The sequence below is a fragment of the Electrona antarctica genome (genome assembly GCF_951216825.1).
Source record: "Electrona antarctica genome assembly, chromosome: 12".
In the NCBI taxonomy this organism is placed as follows: domain Eukaryota; kingdom Metazoa; phylum Chordata; class Actinopteri; order Myctophiformes; family Myctophidae; genus Electrona; species Electrona antarctica.
The window spans coordinates 47757981-47776109 of record NC_136793.1 but is presented as its reverse complement, the minus strand read 5'-3'; the positions used below and the strand labels follow the sequence as shown (position 1 = coordinate 47776109).

The following is an 18129-nucleotide window of genomic DNA, read 5'->3' as shown; positions in this document are numbered from 1 at the left end:
TCTAATGAAAATCAACCATTGTCCCGATACCATTTTGTTCAGACCGAGTACAAGTACTTAATTTTTAGTACTCGCCGATACCGAGTACGGATACGAGTTATTTTAATTTTTGTTGAATAACCACTTATTTTACCCCCTTTTCTCAAATTTAATGTAATTGTCATTCCTTGTACTTGTGATGATACTGTAATGTTCAATTACCACAATAATAATAATAGCCTGAAACGATTTTGAAAAAATATCTAATTCCAAAATGTTCTTACTCCCGTTGCATTGATCATTCAGCCTAGTGTCAATTGAATGTTTTGGTACTCGGGTCAGAGTATCAGGGCCGGTTCCGAGTACGAGTACTTGAGGGTGATATCGGCCCGAGTACCCGTTATCAGTATCGGAACAACTCTAATCATCACCAGCAGGTTACTTATCACTCGAATACAATCTAGCCAGTATGCTCCAGGTGAGCCTGCTGGCTCGATTGCATTCGAGTGATCATAAGTAACCTACTGGTGATTATCGGTTCATAACATTCGAAGCAGGTGACAACCCTACATGTAGGTATGCTGCTTCAGGAGGCTTAGGGACCAGTCGAAATTTAGAAAAGGGGGCCCTGGAGGAAAATAGGGGAGGGCCATGTCTTTTTAATTTTAGTCAGAGGGAGGGTGAGCTAATTTTACTTCGAGTCCAAGGGAGGGTGATCCAATTTTGATAATAAAATAGTCCGGGTTTTATATATCTAATACTACAGCTTTTCTGAAATAAAGTACAACTTTTTTCAACGATACCCCTCTGTTGCTTTCACTTGGTTCTTCTCAACAGGACCGGTTTTCAGTGTTCCCCCTATGTGTCAATCATTGTGCTTGGCCTATCCAGACAGTAGTCTTGTGCAGAATTTGGCCAATCAGTGACGCCCGCGCGAAACGACCGGAACACACTCGTCTAGAGATTATAAACTAGTCAGAGAACAACAACAAACAAGTATCGTTATGGCGTCTCACAACAGCGTTAGGACAAATATCCGTAGTAAAAGCTAAAGTGTTGTGATCGCTGCCGTCCTTCGGGTAGCGTCTGTCATGAGCAGCACTATTTTGAGTGAGCCGTGCAATCAAGTACACACTATAACCCCCAATTTTCAATAGTTTGCATAGCTTTCTGTGTTAGGCGTTAGACTACGAGACCATTGTCCGTGTTGGCCGTGAGTTTGAACCTCACAGCGGACAGTGATTTTTCGCGATTTTTGCGGTCACTTTATTTTCTCACATATTAAAAACGCTACCAGATTAAAGTTAGGAATAAATAATACTGAGGTGAATGTGATGTTAATTAATAGGGGAGGGTGATTCCTTTTTTTTAATCACCTGGGGAGGGGACTCTATTTTTATTTTCATTCACAGGGAGGATGATGGTATTTTATATCGGGGCACATACATTTCCTCCAGGGGTACCCCTATTTAAATTTCAACCTGTCCCTGTAGACTGAACCGCAAGCAGAAGCCACACATTACTTGCCTTTTACATCTGACTGTTTTCCCACTGTCTGTTGGTGTTCTAAATTGTGCTGTGTCTATCAGGTTGTATGATAGGAGGGGCACGTGTCCAGAGGTCCAGGACAGCATGATAAATCCGTACCGCAGAATGTCTCAAAGCCTGGCACCGCGGTGGGTTGATCCAAACTAGTTTTCATCCCACGCAGCTTTATCCCTGCTGCTGCTTATAGATTTTGGACACCAGCATGGATTGATAAAAACCCTTTAGTGGCTGTAGATAGTAGAACCCTCCCTGTGCTACAACGGCCAGGCGACTGGTCTTTTCCCTTCCCTTAAAGTCCACATGAAACGCGAATAGCGGAAATAGCTGCACGTTGCAAGCTTGTAGATCTGCTATTGTTTTTTGAGTGGTGCAAAGTGCAAACAACTCCCTTACGGACTTGTGTGTGGGTAGCTGGCTGGCTGGCTGGCTGGGTGGGTATGTATGAGCACGAAAACAGCATGGTTGTTTAACTCCGTAATTTCTCAACCGTTTCGGACGCGGGGCGGCACGCCAGCACCGGCCCGGCCCCCTGGGCACGTTTCTGGGGGTCTGGAGCTCCCCCACACGGAGTTGCACCACTCACTTCACACGGGTGTGATTTTTTTATTTTTATATGAACATTTTTCAACATGGACACGATTATGACGATTGTGACAACCCTAGCGGATTCGAATGAAAATCAACCGATCATCACTAGTTGTCCCGATACCATTTTGTTCAGACCGAGGCCAAGTACTTAATTTTTAGTACTCGCCGATACCGAGTACCGATACGAGTACTTTTTATTTTTGTTGAATAACCACTTATTTTACCCCCTTTTTCTCAAATTTAATGTAATTGTCATTCCTTGTACTTGTAATGATACTGTAATGTTCAATTACCACAATAATAATAATAGCCTGAAACGATTTTGAAAAAATATCTAATTCCAAAATGTTCTTGCTCCCGTTGCATTGATCGTTCAGCCTAGTGTCAATTGAATGTTTTGGTACTCGGGTCAGAGTATCAGGGCCGGTTCCGAGTATGAGTACTTGGGGGTGATATCGGCCCGAGTACCCGTTATCAGTATCGGAACAACTCTAATCATCACCAGTAGGTTATTATTATCGCTCGAAAACAATCGAGCCAGTATGCTCCAGGTGAGCCTGCTGGCTCGATTGCATTCGAGTGATCATAAGTAACCTACTGGTGATTATCGGTTCATAACATTCGAAGCGGGTGACAACCCTACATGTAGGTATGCTGCTTCAGGAGGCTTAGTAGACTGAACCGCAAGCAAAGCCACACATTACTTGCCTTTTACATCTGACTGTTTTCCCACTGTCTGTTGGTGTTCTAAATTGTGCTGTGTCTATCAGGTTGTATGAGATGAGGGTACGTGCGGACACGTGTCCAGAGGACAGCATGATAAATGCGTACCGCAGAATGTCTCAAAGCCTGGCACCGCGGTGGGTTGATCCAAACTAGTTTTCATCCCACGCAGCTTTATCCCTGCTGCTGCTTATAGATTTTGGACACCAGCATGGATTGATAAAAAGTAAAAACCCTTTAGTGGCTGTAGATAGTAGAACCCTCCCTGTGCTACAACGGCCAGGCGACTGGTCTTTTCCCTTCCCTTAAAGTCCACATGAAACGCGAATAGCGGAAATAGCTGTGCGTTACAAGCTTGTAGATCTGCTGTTGCTTTTTTTAAAATATTTTATATGAACATTTTTCAACATGACACGATTATGACGATTGTGACAACCCTAGCGGATTCGAATGAAAATCAACCATTGAAACGATTTTGAAAAAATATCTAATTCCAAAATGTTCTTGCTCCCGTTGCATTGATCGTTCAGCCTAGTGTCAATTGAATGTTTCGGTACTCGGGTCAGAGTATCGGGTCCGGTTCCGAGTACGAGTACTTGAGGGTGATATCGGCCCGAGTACCCGTTATCAGTATCGGAACAACCCTAATCAACACCAGTAGGTTACTTATTACTATGCTCCAGGTGAGCCTGCTGGCTCGATTGCATTCGAGTGATCATAAGTAACGCTACTGGTGATTATCGGTTCTTAACATTCAAAGCAGGTGACAACCCTACATGTAGGTATGCTGCTTCAGGAGGCTTAGTAGACTGAACCGCAAGCAGAAGCCACACATTACTTGCCTTTTACATCTGGTTTCCGACTGTTTTCCCACTGTCTGTTGGTGTTCTAAATTGTGCTGTGTCTATCAGGTTGTATGATATGAGGGGCACGTGTCCAGAGGACAGCATGATAAATCCGTACCGCAGAATGTCTCAAAGCCTGGCACCGCGGTGGGTTGATCCAAACTAGTTTTCATCCCACGCAGCTTTATCCCTGCTGCTGCTTATAGATTTTGGACACCAGCATGGATTGATACAAATTAAAAACCCTTTAGTGGCTGTAGATAGTAGAACCCTCCCTGTGCTACAACGGCCAGGCGACTGGTCTTTTCCCTTCCCTTAAAGTCCACATGAAACGCGAATAGCGGAAATAGCTGCACGTTGCAAGCTTGTAGATCTGCTATTGCTTTTTTATATTTTATATGAAAATGTTTCAACATGGACACGATTATGACAATTGTGACAACCCTAGCGGATTCAAATAAAAATCAACCGATCATCACTAGTTGTCCCGATACCATTTTTTTCCCGATACTCTTGTCAGAGTATCGGGGCCGGTTCCGAGTACGAGTACTTGAGGGTGATATCGGCCCGAGTACCCGTTATCAGTATCGGAACAACTCTAATCATCAGCAGTAGGTTACTTATCACTCGAACACAATCGAGCCAGTATGCTCCACGTGAGCCTGCTGGCTCGATTGCATTCGAGTGATCATAAGTAACCTACTGGTTCATAACATTTGAAGTAGGTGACAACCTTACATTCAGGTATGCTGCTTCAGGAGGCTTAGTAGCAGAAGCCACACATTACTTGCATTTTACATCTGACTGTTTTCCCACTGTCTGTTGGTATTCTAAATTGTGCTGTCTCTATCAGGTTATATGATAGGAGGGGCACGTGTCCAGAGCCCAGCACCATAAGTCCGTACCGCAGAATGTCTCAAATCCTGGTACCGCGGCGGTGGGTGATCCAAACTAGTTTTCATCCCGTACCTCTGTCCTCTGTAGAGATGTAGACTAGCTACCTGCGCTGGTGATTTCCACATGCAGCTTATCCAACTTATCTTGGATGGATAAGTTGGATGTTAATAGACCCATCCTTGGTTTAGTGGATGTAATAGACCCATCTTTTAGTGGATGTAGTAGACTCCTCCTGTGTTACAAAAGCCAGGCGGTTGGTTGTTTCCCTTCCTTTCCCCTTAAAGTCCAGATGAAACGCCACTTCAAGAGTAGCAGAAATCTCTTATCTCCATGTTTTAACTTTTTGTGTTTTTTTTTGTTAATTAATACCCTAATTTATCATATTACATTGTCACACAAAAGCATCAAACGTAGCATATCCGCAAGCTCTTGGGGTCAGCGTCATTATTCCGACGGAGCATTATTCCGATGTTGGTCTGACAGACTGTCCCTAACCGCACGTGAAGCCACGTTGTCGGACTAATCGTCGGAGTGGATCCCAAGCTCTTGTAGATCTGCTACTTTTGATAGTTTTGAATTTGTAACCTGAAATGTGACAGTTTTGGACAAATCGGTTTTCCACCTCGATATCGACCTCGTCACAATATACCTGTGTATATATTATATATTTTAGTTGCAGGCCTATTGTAAGCACACATATTTAGTTTTATAGAAAGAAAACATGATTTGATTTTGATCTAAAGATACAAAGTTTGTATCTCCATGAAATACATTTACTAATACATAGGTGCACAACAATATGACGGGAATCACAGGATGTGATCTAAAAGGGTTTAAAGGGCATTTCTCATTTCACCTCGACTTTAACGCCATACTAGTGCCTCTCTCTCCCATTGAGACACAATACAGTTGTAGTCGTCTTATACAGTAGTTGCCTCCCATGGAAAACCTCCCCATAAGCTCTAGGTTCCAGGTCTAGTGTGTGTTAGAATGATGCATACGTGAATGATAGGCATTCACTTCAAGTTGTGGCTTGCTTGTCCTTTAGTGTGAGCTTGTGAACTTTGGTTTGCGCTGCTGCACTGTTGAATGATTTAGCTAGAACTTGTGGCATTGTCTTCAGTGTCCATTTAATTTGGTGTTTGTTCTGTTTTCTGTTTGCACACCTTATTTCTTATAGTAACACTTAATCATACCACCACTACCTTGTTCCAAAGCAATAACCTGTAGAAAAGTATGCTGTAGTACTGTGATGTTTTTTTTTGTTTTTTTTTAATAATCTAACTTCCATACTGTGACGTATTTCAGAGAGAAACAGGATAGGTAGGCAGGACGTAACATTGGGAAAGTTGAACTTTGGGCATGTTGTGGGAAATTTGTCACGACTACGATCTAACGTCCATATTTTTTCACTGTTTGTTTGTGTTATAAATGAAGGGTCAAATGTGTATGTTGTGCTGTGTCTATCAGGTTGTATGATAGGAGGGGCACGTGTCCAGAGGCCGGCCTGATAAATCCGTACCGCAGAATGTCATCCTGGTGGGTGATCCAAAGTAGTTTTCATCATCCCGTACCTCTGTAGAGATGTAGACTAGCTTCCTTCCTTAATTTCGTTCCTAGTTGATAAATGTGAGGGCTGAAATCAATCTGGCACGCCCTGTGAAATCAAGCTTCGCCCCCGTTTTTGCGACATGAACAACTGCAATACGATCAAACAACATATATTGAAACCATAGTTACATGATGGAAAGCCAATAAAAAGGTTTCCCCCGCTCGCCTCGCTGCCCGCCTCACCCGAACCCCCCCCCCCCCTCCCACACACGTACGCACATAGCGCAACTTGCAAGCAACTGTTACTGTGTGTTGTTAGTTGTATATTAAATTATTAAAGTCTTTATTCATTTAATATACAACAAGATATATTAGTGAACGAAAAGCTGAACCTGTGAACCATGAATGAAATATATAGCTCACATGTCATTGCTGAGTCTGTCAGTCTGGACACACACAGCCCGTGGCCACACACTCACGCTGCTGTTTTGCAAATAGGTGCATCTCCTCCCTCCTGTCCTGTCTGTCTCTATCACTGTGGTTAGGTAGTCTGGTGCTCCGTCCGTCCGTGACACCGTGACCATGCACGTTTATGACAGTCTATATTAACCCATTTTGACCTGAGATCAGATTCTAAAAATGTCTTCTAAATCCTGACAGTTTTCTGAAAAATCTATGTTTCTATGTCAGTCGTTCTTTGATTTTTCAAAAATAGCAGACCTACAAGCTTGTAGATCTGCTATTTTTCAATAGCTAAAGCATAACACCAAAAGGGGTTCCCGCCCAGAATGGGTTAGATTGCCTCGCTGCACGGCTGCAGGCAGTGGCTGGGCTGTCGAGTGTCAATATATGAATGCACAGCCTAAACCTTGATGTAGCCTATGTGGTAGGCTAATGGTGGTGGTGGGTTGCAGGCTGCTGTTACCTATCCCCGATGCGGTCCCCACTTGCGCTGGCAGTGTGGCACGGCACATTTGGCATTCGAGCGACGCGTCGGGTTCAGAGCCGGATTTACCTTACTGAGGGCCCCCGGGCTGGAGCAAATTTGAGGGCCCCCCTTGGGTCCCGCGAATTGGCCGAGCAGCGCAGCCGCGAGGCCGGAAAAAATTTGGGCTATTTTGTTTTCATTTTGGGGTACCCAGGCCCCTAAAAAGAGAGGCAGGCAGGCAGAAGCTCTCAATGGTTTAACCATAATACAACTAAATACAATAACAATACACACATTTCACTTGAATTAGATTTCACTTTACAATTTTATAATTAAAAAAAAAAAATATATATATATATATATATATATATATATATATATATATATATATATATATATATTATTTTTTTGGGGGCCCCCGGGCTTCAGCCCACCCTAGCCCAACGGTAAGTCCGGCTCTGGTCGGGTTTATCCTTAAACTAGGACGAGACGAGGAGATTGCCACATACCGTAACTCCAGAAAGACATGGGCCTGCTGTAGATTAGCCTACAGTAGGCTACCCACGTTGGGAGACTTGACTGCAGCAGACAGCAGTCCACTCTGCACTCTCCAACGTCCCTCCAAGTCATAAAGATATTCCAGCCCAGGCAGCGCAAATCCTCGCATGTATGTTCTCATGCAAAACACTGTTTAAAAGGCATCTAACTTGCATTGCAACATTGTTTTTAATTGCGATTTTAATTGCTTGTACACTTGGAAATATCCTACCAATTTCATATGACATGCCTTTACAAAAAAATTTTTTTTCACATGTATAAATTAATATGTAGCCTATTAGTTTTATATACATTTTAGAAGTGAAAACATATGTTTAGATGCCTGTGACAGCCTGTCAGCTGGTCAGACAATGCTGCTCCCCTTTTCTACGACAGAAAAACAGGTGAGGACAAAGCCTACGACCTCTCCCGACCTGACGTGATATCTGGCCGGGCGCACGTTCAAGTTCATGCGGGAATGATAAATGCCGAAAACTGCGGTAATTCCAGCGTGCACCCATATTTGGGAGTACGCCGCGTTGATAAATGTCACATAGTCCCCATATATATTTATTGACAACATAATTCAAGCATAATTATAGTTTTAGGAAGGCCACTCTCTCGACATGCCCCTATGTTTTTCTCTTTTTTTTGTCTTGTTTTGATTTTGTTAAAAAATAAAAATCATTTAAAAATATTATTTTTCTCATATATTATGTTTTAAATATATGTGCAAAGAAACTAAACTAATCTAATATCCATATTTTAACTTTTTGTGTTTTCCTTTTTTTTCTTTTTGTTAATTAATGCCCTACTTGATCGTACTACAGTGTCTCCTGTGTTTTTCGCTCCTACTGCTGTTCGTGCCTGAATTTCCCTGACACCTGAATTTCCCTTTTGGGAATCAATACAAGTTTATCTTAGCATTGAAACAATGCACTTGTACTCTGATTAATTGTACACAGGTTAATTAATATTCACTGGCACACTGGAACAAACGCAATGTTTAAAGGAGAATTACAGATGAACCGCTTTCTTACCTTAGTGTGACGTTATTATATCCAATAAGGAGTGGTAAAAAAAAGACATTCAGAGAGAGGACTGCAGCTCAGAGCATGAGCGCTGGGTCAGAAGCCCCATTGGGACAAAACACGTCTGCACGTCTTTGGTCATTATGAAAGACAGATCTATAGAAATTAAATAAAGGTTTTAGTGATCAAAAGAAGCGATTTAGCCTAAGCCCCAGCGCGTGCGGTTGGAGCTGAGCTGCACTCTGGATGGTGTTCACCTGTACCGCTCATTATTGGATATATAATTAATAACAAACGACTAAGGTATAGGAAAACAGTTCATCCGGAATTCTCCTTTATAAGTAGAGTGCCAGCCGTTGCCTTACTTTTCAACTCTCTTCTCAACAAGTCTCCATCTCCATCCTGTGTACCCACCGCTCTCCCCATGCATTCCCTCCCCTCCACCAGTCTCTCCCCCTGGTTCCTCTCGTCACCGGCCTCTCCTCTCTCCCTCCCTAGGTTCCTGAAGGCGCTGAGCTTCGCCTCCCTGGACAAGGAGGAGCTGCTGTCTCCCATCAACCACAGCACGCTGCAGCGCTGCTCCTCGGTACGCTCCATGGTCTCCAGCGCCACCTACGGGTGCAACGACGACTACATCGGACTAGCGCTGCCCATGGACATTAGCGACATGTTCCACATCCGCGACACGCCCTACTTTCAGCAGAGGGTCAGCCCGCCATCGGACGAGAGGAAGCAATTCCTGTTTGGCGACGGAGACGGTATAAAAGGCTACGTCGAATCGGACATTTTGAAAGCAAAAAGTACTCTTTAAAGATAGTATACTACTCGGAGGTATTAGAAGTAAATGGTGTGCTCACTAGATTGCTGCCAGGATGCTTAAACATCCTTAACCCATTTAGACCTGAGGACGATTCTACAAATGTCTTTTAAATCCTGATGTTTCTATAGTCGCTCTCAAACATTTTCATGTCAAGGACCCCCATAAATATATGTAATTGGCAGCCGACCCCCATCTGAAAATATGTTGTTCCAGGGACCCCCCCAGAAGCAAAGATTCTGAAATAATATATATTCAAAGATTTGCGCCACATTTTCACGATTTAAAAACAATAGCAGATCTACAAGCTCGTAGCGGGGCACTTGGTACCGCGTTATGAGCTTGTAGATCTGCTATTTTTCAATATGTTGGACGTCTCCATTGTATTTAAAATCGTATGCTACATTATTGAATGAAGTAAGAAGTCTGGAGTGGCTTATTGTCATGATTGGCTAAGAACAGGGGTGTCTATCCCCTTTTCAATGCGCTAGAGCTAGGGGCGGGCGCACAGATCGGTGAACCAATAGGATCCAACTGGCTGTTTTCGCCTGCAAATTTGAATCATTTTGAACCCCTCTAGACCAGAAATCACAGGGCAGGCTACAAGCCGTGCTACTCATACGTTGAGGTGCCTGGGCTTGAACCCAGAATCTTGAGCTACCTGGACGCAAAGTGCATACATTATAAATAAAAAATAAAACAAAAATATGTGAATATTGATGAAGAACTAATCAAAACTGTCCCCGCTCCCTATAGGTGACCGTCCCTCTGTCCCAGTGCTGAGGCAGCAGTTCAGCATATCGGAGTTGATGGGCAGCCGGGGGGAGGGCCCGAACCACGCTCTGGGCCCAGAGGAGACGGGCCTGCAGGAGCACACCGACGAGAACTGCCTCTACTGTGTGGGAGCCATGGTCCTGGGATACCCCACGCAGCCACAGATCAACAGCACGCACACTCGCAGCAACACAGGTAAGACGACGCACGTGGTTTGGTTTCCAAACTGTTCAGGTCGAGAGATCCTAAAGAGAAATTAGACGTTTGCCCGGTGGCACCCAAACTAGTGAGAATAGCACATCCACAAGCGCACGACGAGCTTACACTAATTCTTAAACATTTGTTTTCTAATTTATGGATTACTGAAAAGAATCTTTGAATTTGTTTTGAATTCATGAAACATTTTTGAAATAATAATAATTAAAAAACTCAATGTAGGTAGCTTGAGCTGGACCCACGCCGTGATCACATGATTTGTGTAATGAGCGTACTAAACAGTTCCAGGAACGCTGGAACTAAACGGCTGTTTGGAACTATTGCTTCCCCCATGGCAAGCGTTACTTCCACATTCTTCTCGTTGCCTATTACGAGGGGGCACGGCGTCAGTGGCGCAGTCAGTAGTGCTGTCGCCTCACAGCTAGAAGGTCCTGGATGCGATTCCCGCTGGGGGCGTGTTCTCTCCTCCACGGCATCAGTGCCCATACCCCACAAAAGGGCCTTTCTTTGCATCATCATCATCATCATCATCACCTTTATTTATACTCGGAAATACAGTTGAGCCCTCATTTTCAATGTAGCCGAGTGCATGTTCTCCCCGTGTCCCCTAGGGTAGGTACCCTCACAAAAAACATGCAGTAATCCTGGTCTCTAAACTGCCTCCCCCTGGCCAGCCGGGGCGCCTGATGGAGGGGAAAGGAACTGGTTGGAATAACGTGTTCCTGAATCCATGCGCTACGTCCAACCAGGGAAACTCCCCCCTGTCAGGTGAAAAGAAGCGGCTTGGACTCGTCATGCACAGAAGGAAGCATGAGATCAGTCTGTTGCTCTCCCCAGGTTGGCAGAGAGCGCCCAGGATTGGATAATTGACACTGGGTGAAAAGATGGGCAGAATCGTGCCATAAAAACATTATAAGAAGTTGGCATTTACGATGCAAGTCTACGGGCCTGTCGTAACATTCTCTTAATCCATTGAGACCTGGAACGCATCCATGTCACGTTAGCGTTTAACCACATTAACCATTAACCCATTTTGGGGCGGGAACCCCTTTTGGTGTTTTAAACATTGTTATAATTTAGCTATTGAAAAATAGCAGATCTACAAGCTCATAGCGCGCCACCGAGTGGCGCGCTATGAACTTGTAGGTCTGCTATTTTTGAAAAATCGTTAAAATGTGCCTCAAATCTTTCCGAAAATTGTCATGATTTAGAAAACCTTTTTTTTTTTAAATTTCGACGTCAGGCCTGAATGGGTTAATGCCTCTGTCCGCCCTATCTGGAACCTATAGCATGATGCTTTGCAAAATCATGATTCATCGTTTATTTTAATTTCAGACCCTTGGTTTTTAAAAGTAAAGAAAAATATTATTAGTCCTAATCACTTATCCTGTTCCTGCACCAATGTCAGGCCTTTACAGTGTCGCTGGATTTTCAACTGAAAAAGGTTGTCATTGGTGACAGTGGTTTTCAACCCTTTTCATATCAAGGCCCATTATTTATTGGGTATTTGAGCCACGGACCACCATTTGATGACATTTTGTCCACAATTCCATGCCAATTCTGTAGACTTGAAAACCACAGATTTTTGCCAAACGGTCGTGTGATGAAGTCTAAACCTTAACCTGTGTGCTTTCCTCTAGACTACGTTGATTTCCCGTCGTCGTGGGGGGGGCAGAGCGGCCATCGGCTGGAGGTGATGCCTCAGTCCAAGTTCTCCGGGGTGTCGGGCTGCAGCGACGCAGCCGTGTCACAGGGCTCAGTGTGCAGCACGCCCATGCCCAGTGACATGGTCATAGGTGAGGACAGCACGTAGTAATTCATCTTCAACCCTTTTCATATCAAGAAGGGTCCACGGACCACCATTTGATGAGATTTTGCCTCAATATTTTGTTGTCGTTGGATACAAATTTGTCTTATTGCTGTATTGATGTGGTACCATTAGGAGAGATAACAGGCAAACGTTGAACATTTACAAAATGCATTCTAAACCAGTAGTTTCTCACACTTTCAAGATTTTTCCAAAACGTTGAAAGATAGCAGATGTACACTAAACTCTAAAATGACATGGTTGATTTCCCGCTTTTAATGGGTTAATAAGAATAAGAATGCATTGGAATGTGCGTTTATCACAAACCGAAAAGTAATCAATGAAACACTTAAAACCATTCTAATCTATTCTAATCTGTGTGGTTTGCTGTTTAGGTAGCAAGTCCATATCGGAAGACGGCCCCGCCTGCCGCATTCTGCTGAGGAAGGAGGTGCTTCGTCTCATCGTCAACCTCAGCTCCTCTGTAGGAACCAAAGGCCATGAGACCGGCCTGCTAACGTAAGGGCCCTCACATCACTGTAACATATGGCCTGTGTGCTGTTGATTACCTGTCCCAGGGGTAGGCAACTTTGGGCCACTATAGTTCCACACTCACTCCAGAGGGCCACATTGGCAGCCACATTGACAGCAGATCTACAAGCTCAGCTTGTAGATATTTTTGCTATATTTGAATTGAAATCCCGATTTTTTTTTTTTCTGTATATTTTTTGCTATTTTTGAATTGGAATCCTGAAAAGTAACATGTTTATTTAATTTTAAATGCATTTATTACTTTAATACTTAACTTTATGAAGTTAAATGCAAATACATTGGACATAAAATAATTCTAACACTAGTCATTCAGCTACTAATACTGAAGTAATTAAAGCGGTCATGTTTGGAAATTGGAATTGTAACAGCTGAAATAAATAATATATCAATATTTGGATATTAACCTGCGGGCCACATTAAGTGAATGTGGCCCCCGGCCTCCAGTTGCCCATGTATGACCTATCCTATATCTATATGCATGGATTTAAGTTCTCAGGTGCCACGACTGATAACAGTTACTTAGGATTCCACTATGGAAGCGTGTCATGCACCGACAAATAGCCAATTAGTTAGTCATTTTAGTCCATCATAGCTTAGTTTTATTTAGTTTTCGTCTGTGAAAAAAAGGTGGTCGACGAAATGAATAGTGCATTTTGACATGCCTTGCCTCCCTCCCCCTCCAGGATAAAAGAGAAGTTCCCCTATGTAACAGTGCATTTTGACATGCCTTCCCCCCCCCCCCCCCCCCTCCAGGATAAAGGAGAAGTTCCCCTATGTAACAGTGCATTTTGACATGCCTTCCCCCCCCCCCCCCCCTCCAGGATAAAGGAGAAGTTCCCCTATGTAACAGTGCATTTTGACATGCCTTCCCCCCCCCCTCCCTCCAGGATAAAGGAGAAGTTCCCCTATGTAACAGTGCATTTTGACATGCCTTCCTTCCTTCCCTCCCTCCCTCCCCCTCCAGGATAAAGGAGAAGTTCCCCTATGCGTTCGATGACATCTGCCTGTACTCGGAGGTGTCCCACCTCCTGGCCCACTGCATGTTCCGCCTCGCCTCCAGACGCTTCATCCAGGAGCTCTTCCAGGATGTGCACTTCACGCCAGTGAGAGATTCTTTCTTTCTTTCTCTCTCTCTCTCTCATGGCGCGCTCTGCTTGCACACAAGGAGATGCCAACTTGCTCACACAAGTAGGCCATACATGGCCTACTTGTGTGAGCAAGTTGGCATCTCCACAGAGTGCATTTCTAGTTATTATTATTTTTATATTTTATTTTAATAAATATTTGAAGGTTTTCAGAACACTTTTAGAAGGCGTTTTTAGAATCGGCCTCAGTCCTAAATGGGTTAAGTGCATTTACTTGAGTATTGTACTTACGTAAACAATTCCTGAAAATGTACTTCATAATGTATACCTAATTACATGTATTTACTTTATTATATACTTTGTCCACCCTGCCCTGCTCATCTAGAGTGCACCATTTCGCCGCGTGTCACACTAACTGCCATGTCATGTGTTTTCAGATGTACGAGGAGGCGGAGATCATCCTGACGGCGCCCCCAAACCCCGTAGAAGAGGACAGCGACCCTCCTGCAGAATCCTGATAACCCCTCCTCCCTCCCCTCTTCTCTTCACCCTCCTCCTTCCAACCTCACCACCACAAACTGACTGACAGATAGATTAAGGCCACAAGGAGGCACCAGAGAAGACATTGATTTGGGCATGTTCGTGTCACTTGAATAACAACGGGAGACGGCAGCATGGCCAAGAGGAAGAGGAGAGGAAGGGTGGCCCGTCGTTCGTTAGCGTTTCTTCTTCCAGCAAACGAGAGCTGTAAACAAATGATCTCCACGTCTATTAACAAAGGTTTTAGTTTTTTTTGTTTTTGTAACTCAACACGCCTAATGCTGTTTCAGACTGTTGTTAAAGGAACAAGAGGAGAGGGGAGCGGTTTAACCAAATACTGTCTTCAGAAGGACACGTGGCAATCTCAAGAAGCAACACACTTGAATAATACGTGGGACTTTTTGCTTACAGACAAGCTGGATCATTAAGACCAAGACTGATGCTGTGTTCAAAAAAATAAACATATAACAGGACAAAAAAATGACCTAAAACAAACAAAAAATCGACATTTTATCTTATCTCTTTCCAGAGGTGGTGTTTTATGTAACGAAATTAATAAGGCATGTTGTGTCAACCCAGTGATGTTCTTGGACCTCATACTCGTCTCCTCCCTTCCCACTTAATGAAACAAAACACTACACAGAGGGTCCTGTTGTTTTTATTTAGTTATTTCTGTTCTTGTTGTTAAAACTATCCAAGGCTATCCTGGTGCATTCCTCCACCTCCAACCCTTCAGTCTGTTATAGCCAGGTCTGTGCCCTAAAACTCTCGCTTCTACTCCCTGCTTCCTTTTTTAGCACTTGCCAGCCGAGTATTTTTCTCATTTCCGTCTCAGACAATCAAGCGCCAGTAGTATTGTGTTTTCTATTAAAGCACTGTATCCACCACCCTTACGCGATACATATGCGCGCAAAAAGCTTTTCCGTTAAATTGCGCCTACACTTCTTTGTCCGTAAGGGTCTATCCTTGATTTCAGCCAGTGCGTTAGGAGGAGTGTGCTTGCCGGTTGTACAAAGGTCCAGCAAGAGGAGACTCCTCTGCAGACTTGTCTTGGTCCTTGTGCAGGTGCCGCTTCCCTTATCGTTGCTGTCGGGCAGAAACCGATTATCTCCATAATTCTAACTTTTTGTGTTTTGTTTGTTCTCGTTTTATTTTCTGAAAATGAATGCCCTACTTGATCATACTACTACAGCGTCAAACAAAAGCATCAAAAATTGCAGATGCACGTGCCGCAATTTGAGCTTGATGGTATGCTGCTTTTGATCCGGAAAAGTGATCGTTTCGGACATATGAGACTTCCACCCGACAGAGATCGTTTTGCTTCTGGTCTCCCTGAAGGAACAATTGCTGCTGCCTCGCTGAAGAAACTAAGACATGTTACTCTTGGCTTTGCGAGCCAGCTGAAAATAGCAGATCTACAAGCACACAATGTGTGTGAGCGTGTAAATTCCCCCATTTTCCACACAGGACACGATGCAAAACCCAGTGTAAATCGGCAACGGTGTAGGGCTGCAACAGTTAATATTGGTATAATCGATTTTAATAAAATAATCAATGAAATACAAATAGCAGATCTACAGGTTCACATGATCTAATAATCGACTGATAGATTTAGTCGATTGTATAGCTTAATATTATATACACTTCTCGATTAATCGATAGAATAATCGCAGCCCTACAACAGTGCTGACATTTTCTCTGCTCCTAGACTTGCCTAGCCCTAGAAAAATCTACGTATCAACCCAGCAGCTACTGAACCTGTCCTTATGCCTTCTTACCTCTGTGCTTCACACTTACCCCACTGCATGTGCACCTCGCATGGCAATGCTGCAACGTCAGTCACCTTACCCATGGTCCTTCAAAAAGAAATGCTTATAAACCTTTTTTTGTTCGTTTTTATTTTTTATTACTTGAGATAGATTTGCCATTTACGTGTTGCCATTTACATTGCAGAGATATGATTATCCCTGGATTGTTCTTCTCACACAATGCAATATCACTGTCTATCATCATTGGCTGAGATGGGGGGGAGGGTGGGGGGCGCGCTAATGCGACGATTTGGGGATTCGTAAAAGGTTTTCCAGGGAAACGGGAGGTCTCGTTTCCATTGGCTTGTTTTTTGCTCTAATGCTGCTACACAAATGGACTCTTAGAGAGATGATTCATAGATCAGCTGAGTGATGTCAGAACCGATCTATTTATTATATGTCTGTACCATAGAGTGAGCTCAACCAGAGAAGAAAAAAAAGTTATTTATATTTTTTCCTCAAGACTGTATTATAATTTAAAAAGATTTTTTTTCTTTTTTTTTTGCCTGAATCGTGGTTTCCCTTGTATAATGTGTACAGTATGTTTTGGGGGCATTGCTGACCTAAAGAAGCATACAATCCTATCAAAGGGATACACTTGTTAATAAAAACAAAAATTATGAAATACCCAAACTCTTAATAACCTGTACCAGTCTCATTTGTATGCTTGCACTAAAGTTGTCTTTACCAAGTCACACATTGATTGCTAGCTGGAAACCAAATGCTCTATTGCAACTTTTACAGATCGAGACCGAATTAAGAGAAATCATATTCAATCTCTCTCCCACCCCTCTAGGTCAGAGGTTCTCAAAGTGGGGTCCAGGGACCCCCAAGAGTGAGGGGGTTCCATGGGGTCCCCAGCCAAATGAGTATTTTGTTCTCAGTTGCACCTTCCTTGCTTTTGTGGCAAGGGGGCTGCAGTCAATGGGTTTTTTTAAGCACAAGGTTGGGGTTTGAGATCACCATTATGCTACAGTCACACCTATCCTTGTGTCTGCCTACAGGCACGGACTGGCACAGAAAATCGGCCCTGGCATTTGTGGTCTTCTCCGGCCCAAAGACTCTACTATGCTTTTTTTTTAATTACTTTTTCTTATTGTTTTGGCTCAGTCCTGGCCCCATGACTGCCCAACCCTTCTGGCATATGCCAGACTGTCCAATCCAGGCCTGTCTGCCTGTCTTTTTGCATTGGTTTTCAATGGGAATGGATCGTTTTGTTGGCATGGCGCAGCTTTCTTTTGCATTCTATGTACACGTAGAAGTAGAAAGGTCTATTTGAAGCAAATGAATGCTTTCCCCCCCCCTCTGTGTCAGATGAGTCGAAGGGACGATGGCAGACCAGCTAGGCTGCACAAAACAGGCAGTCAGCCCACACCCACAACCTGCATTTATCAGCCTGCAACCAGAGTGCGATCGTGTAGCCAGCCTTAGGCACATTTCCACTCTTCATGTAAATTCTACAAAGGTAAGGTCACACTTTGCATCACCCATGCCAGCATGGCACAAGCAATAAGGTCAGGGGTTTTTGAAAACTCAACAGTTCAAAAACACTATATGAAATCAAACTGGTGCTATTAATTTTTTCCCCACAATTTTCTTTGGTTAAAATATGTTATGTAGAAGATCTAGAATATATATATATATCTAGTACACAATTGTTTGCTAGTGTTTGTTAGTTACTAGTGATGGGAGATTAATCGGCAAACACATCGGTATCGGACAATATTGGCCCTGATATATTGGTATCGGTAAATAGCAGATATTTTATTATTATGTTGCAAAATAAAGCCTGAAAAAGCCTTGTGATTATGAGTTTTCTGGAGAAACTTTCAAAAGAGTAAACAAGTTGGAGGGGGGGGGGGGGGGGGTATATAGACTGCCAGTTGTTGGCTCATTTTTGGTA

At 43.4% G+C, this 18129-nt stretch overlaps 1 protein-coding gene across 1 annotated transcript in view; it reads left to right on the top strand.

The window, feature by feature from the left end:
• Positions 1-16863, top strand: part of LOC306934024 (rapamycin-insensitive companion of mTOR-like) — a 60093-nt gene extending 43230 nt beyond the window's left edge. The window contains exons 32-37 of the mRNA XM_079516437.1: positions 9126-9385; positions 10201-10413; positions 12075-12230; positions 12637-12760; positions 13758-13896; positions 14316-16863. Of these exons, the coding sequence (XP_079372563.1) occupies positions 9126-9385; positions 10201-10413; positions 12075-12230; positions 12637-12760; positions 13758-13896; positions 14316-14396 (973 nt within the window). The 3' untranslated portion in view covers positions 14397-16863. The remainder of the gene's footprint in view (positions 1-9125; positions 9386-10200; positions 10414-12074; positions 12231-12636; positions 12761-13757; positions 13897-14315) is intronic.
• The last annotated feature ends 1266 nt before the right edge of the window (positions 16864-18129 follow it).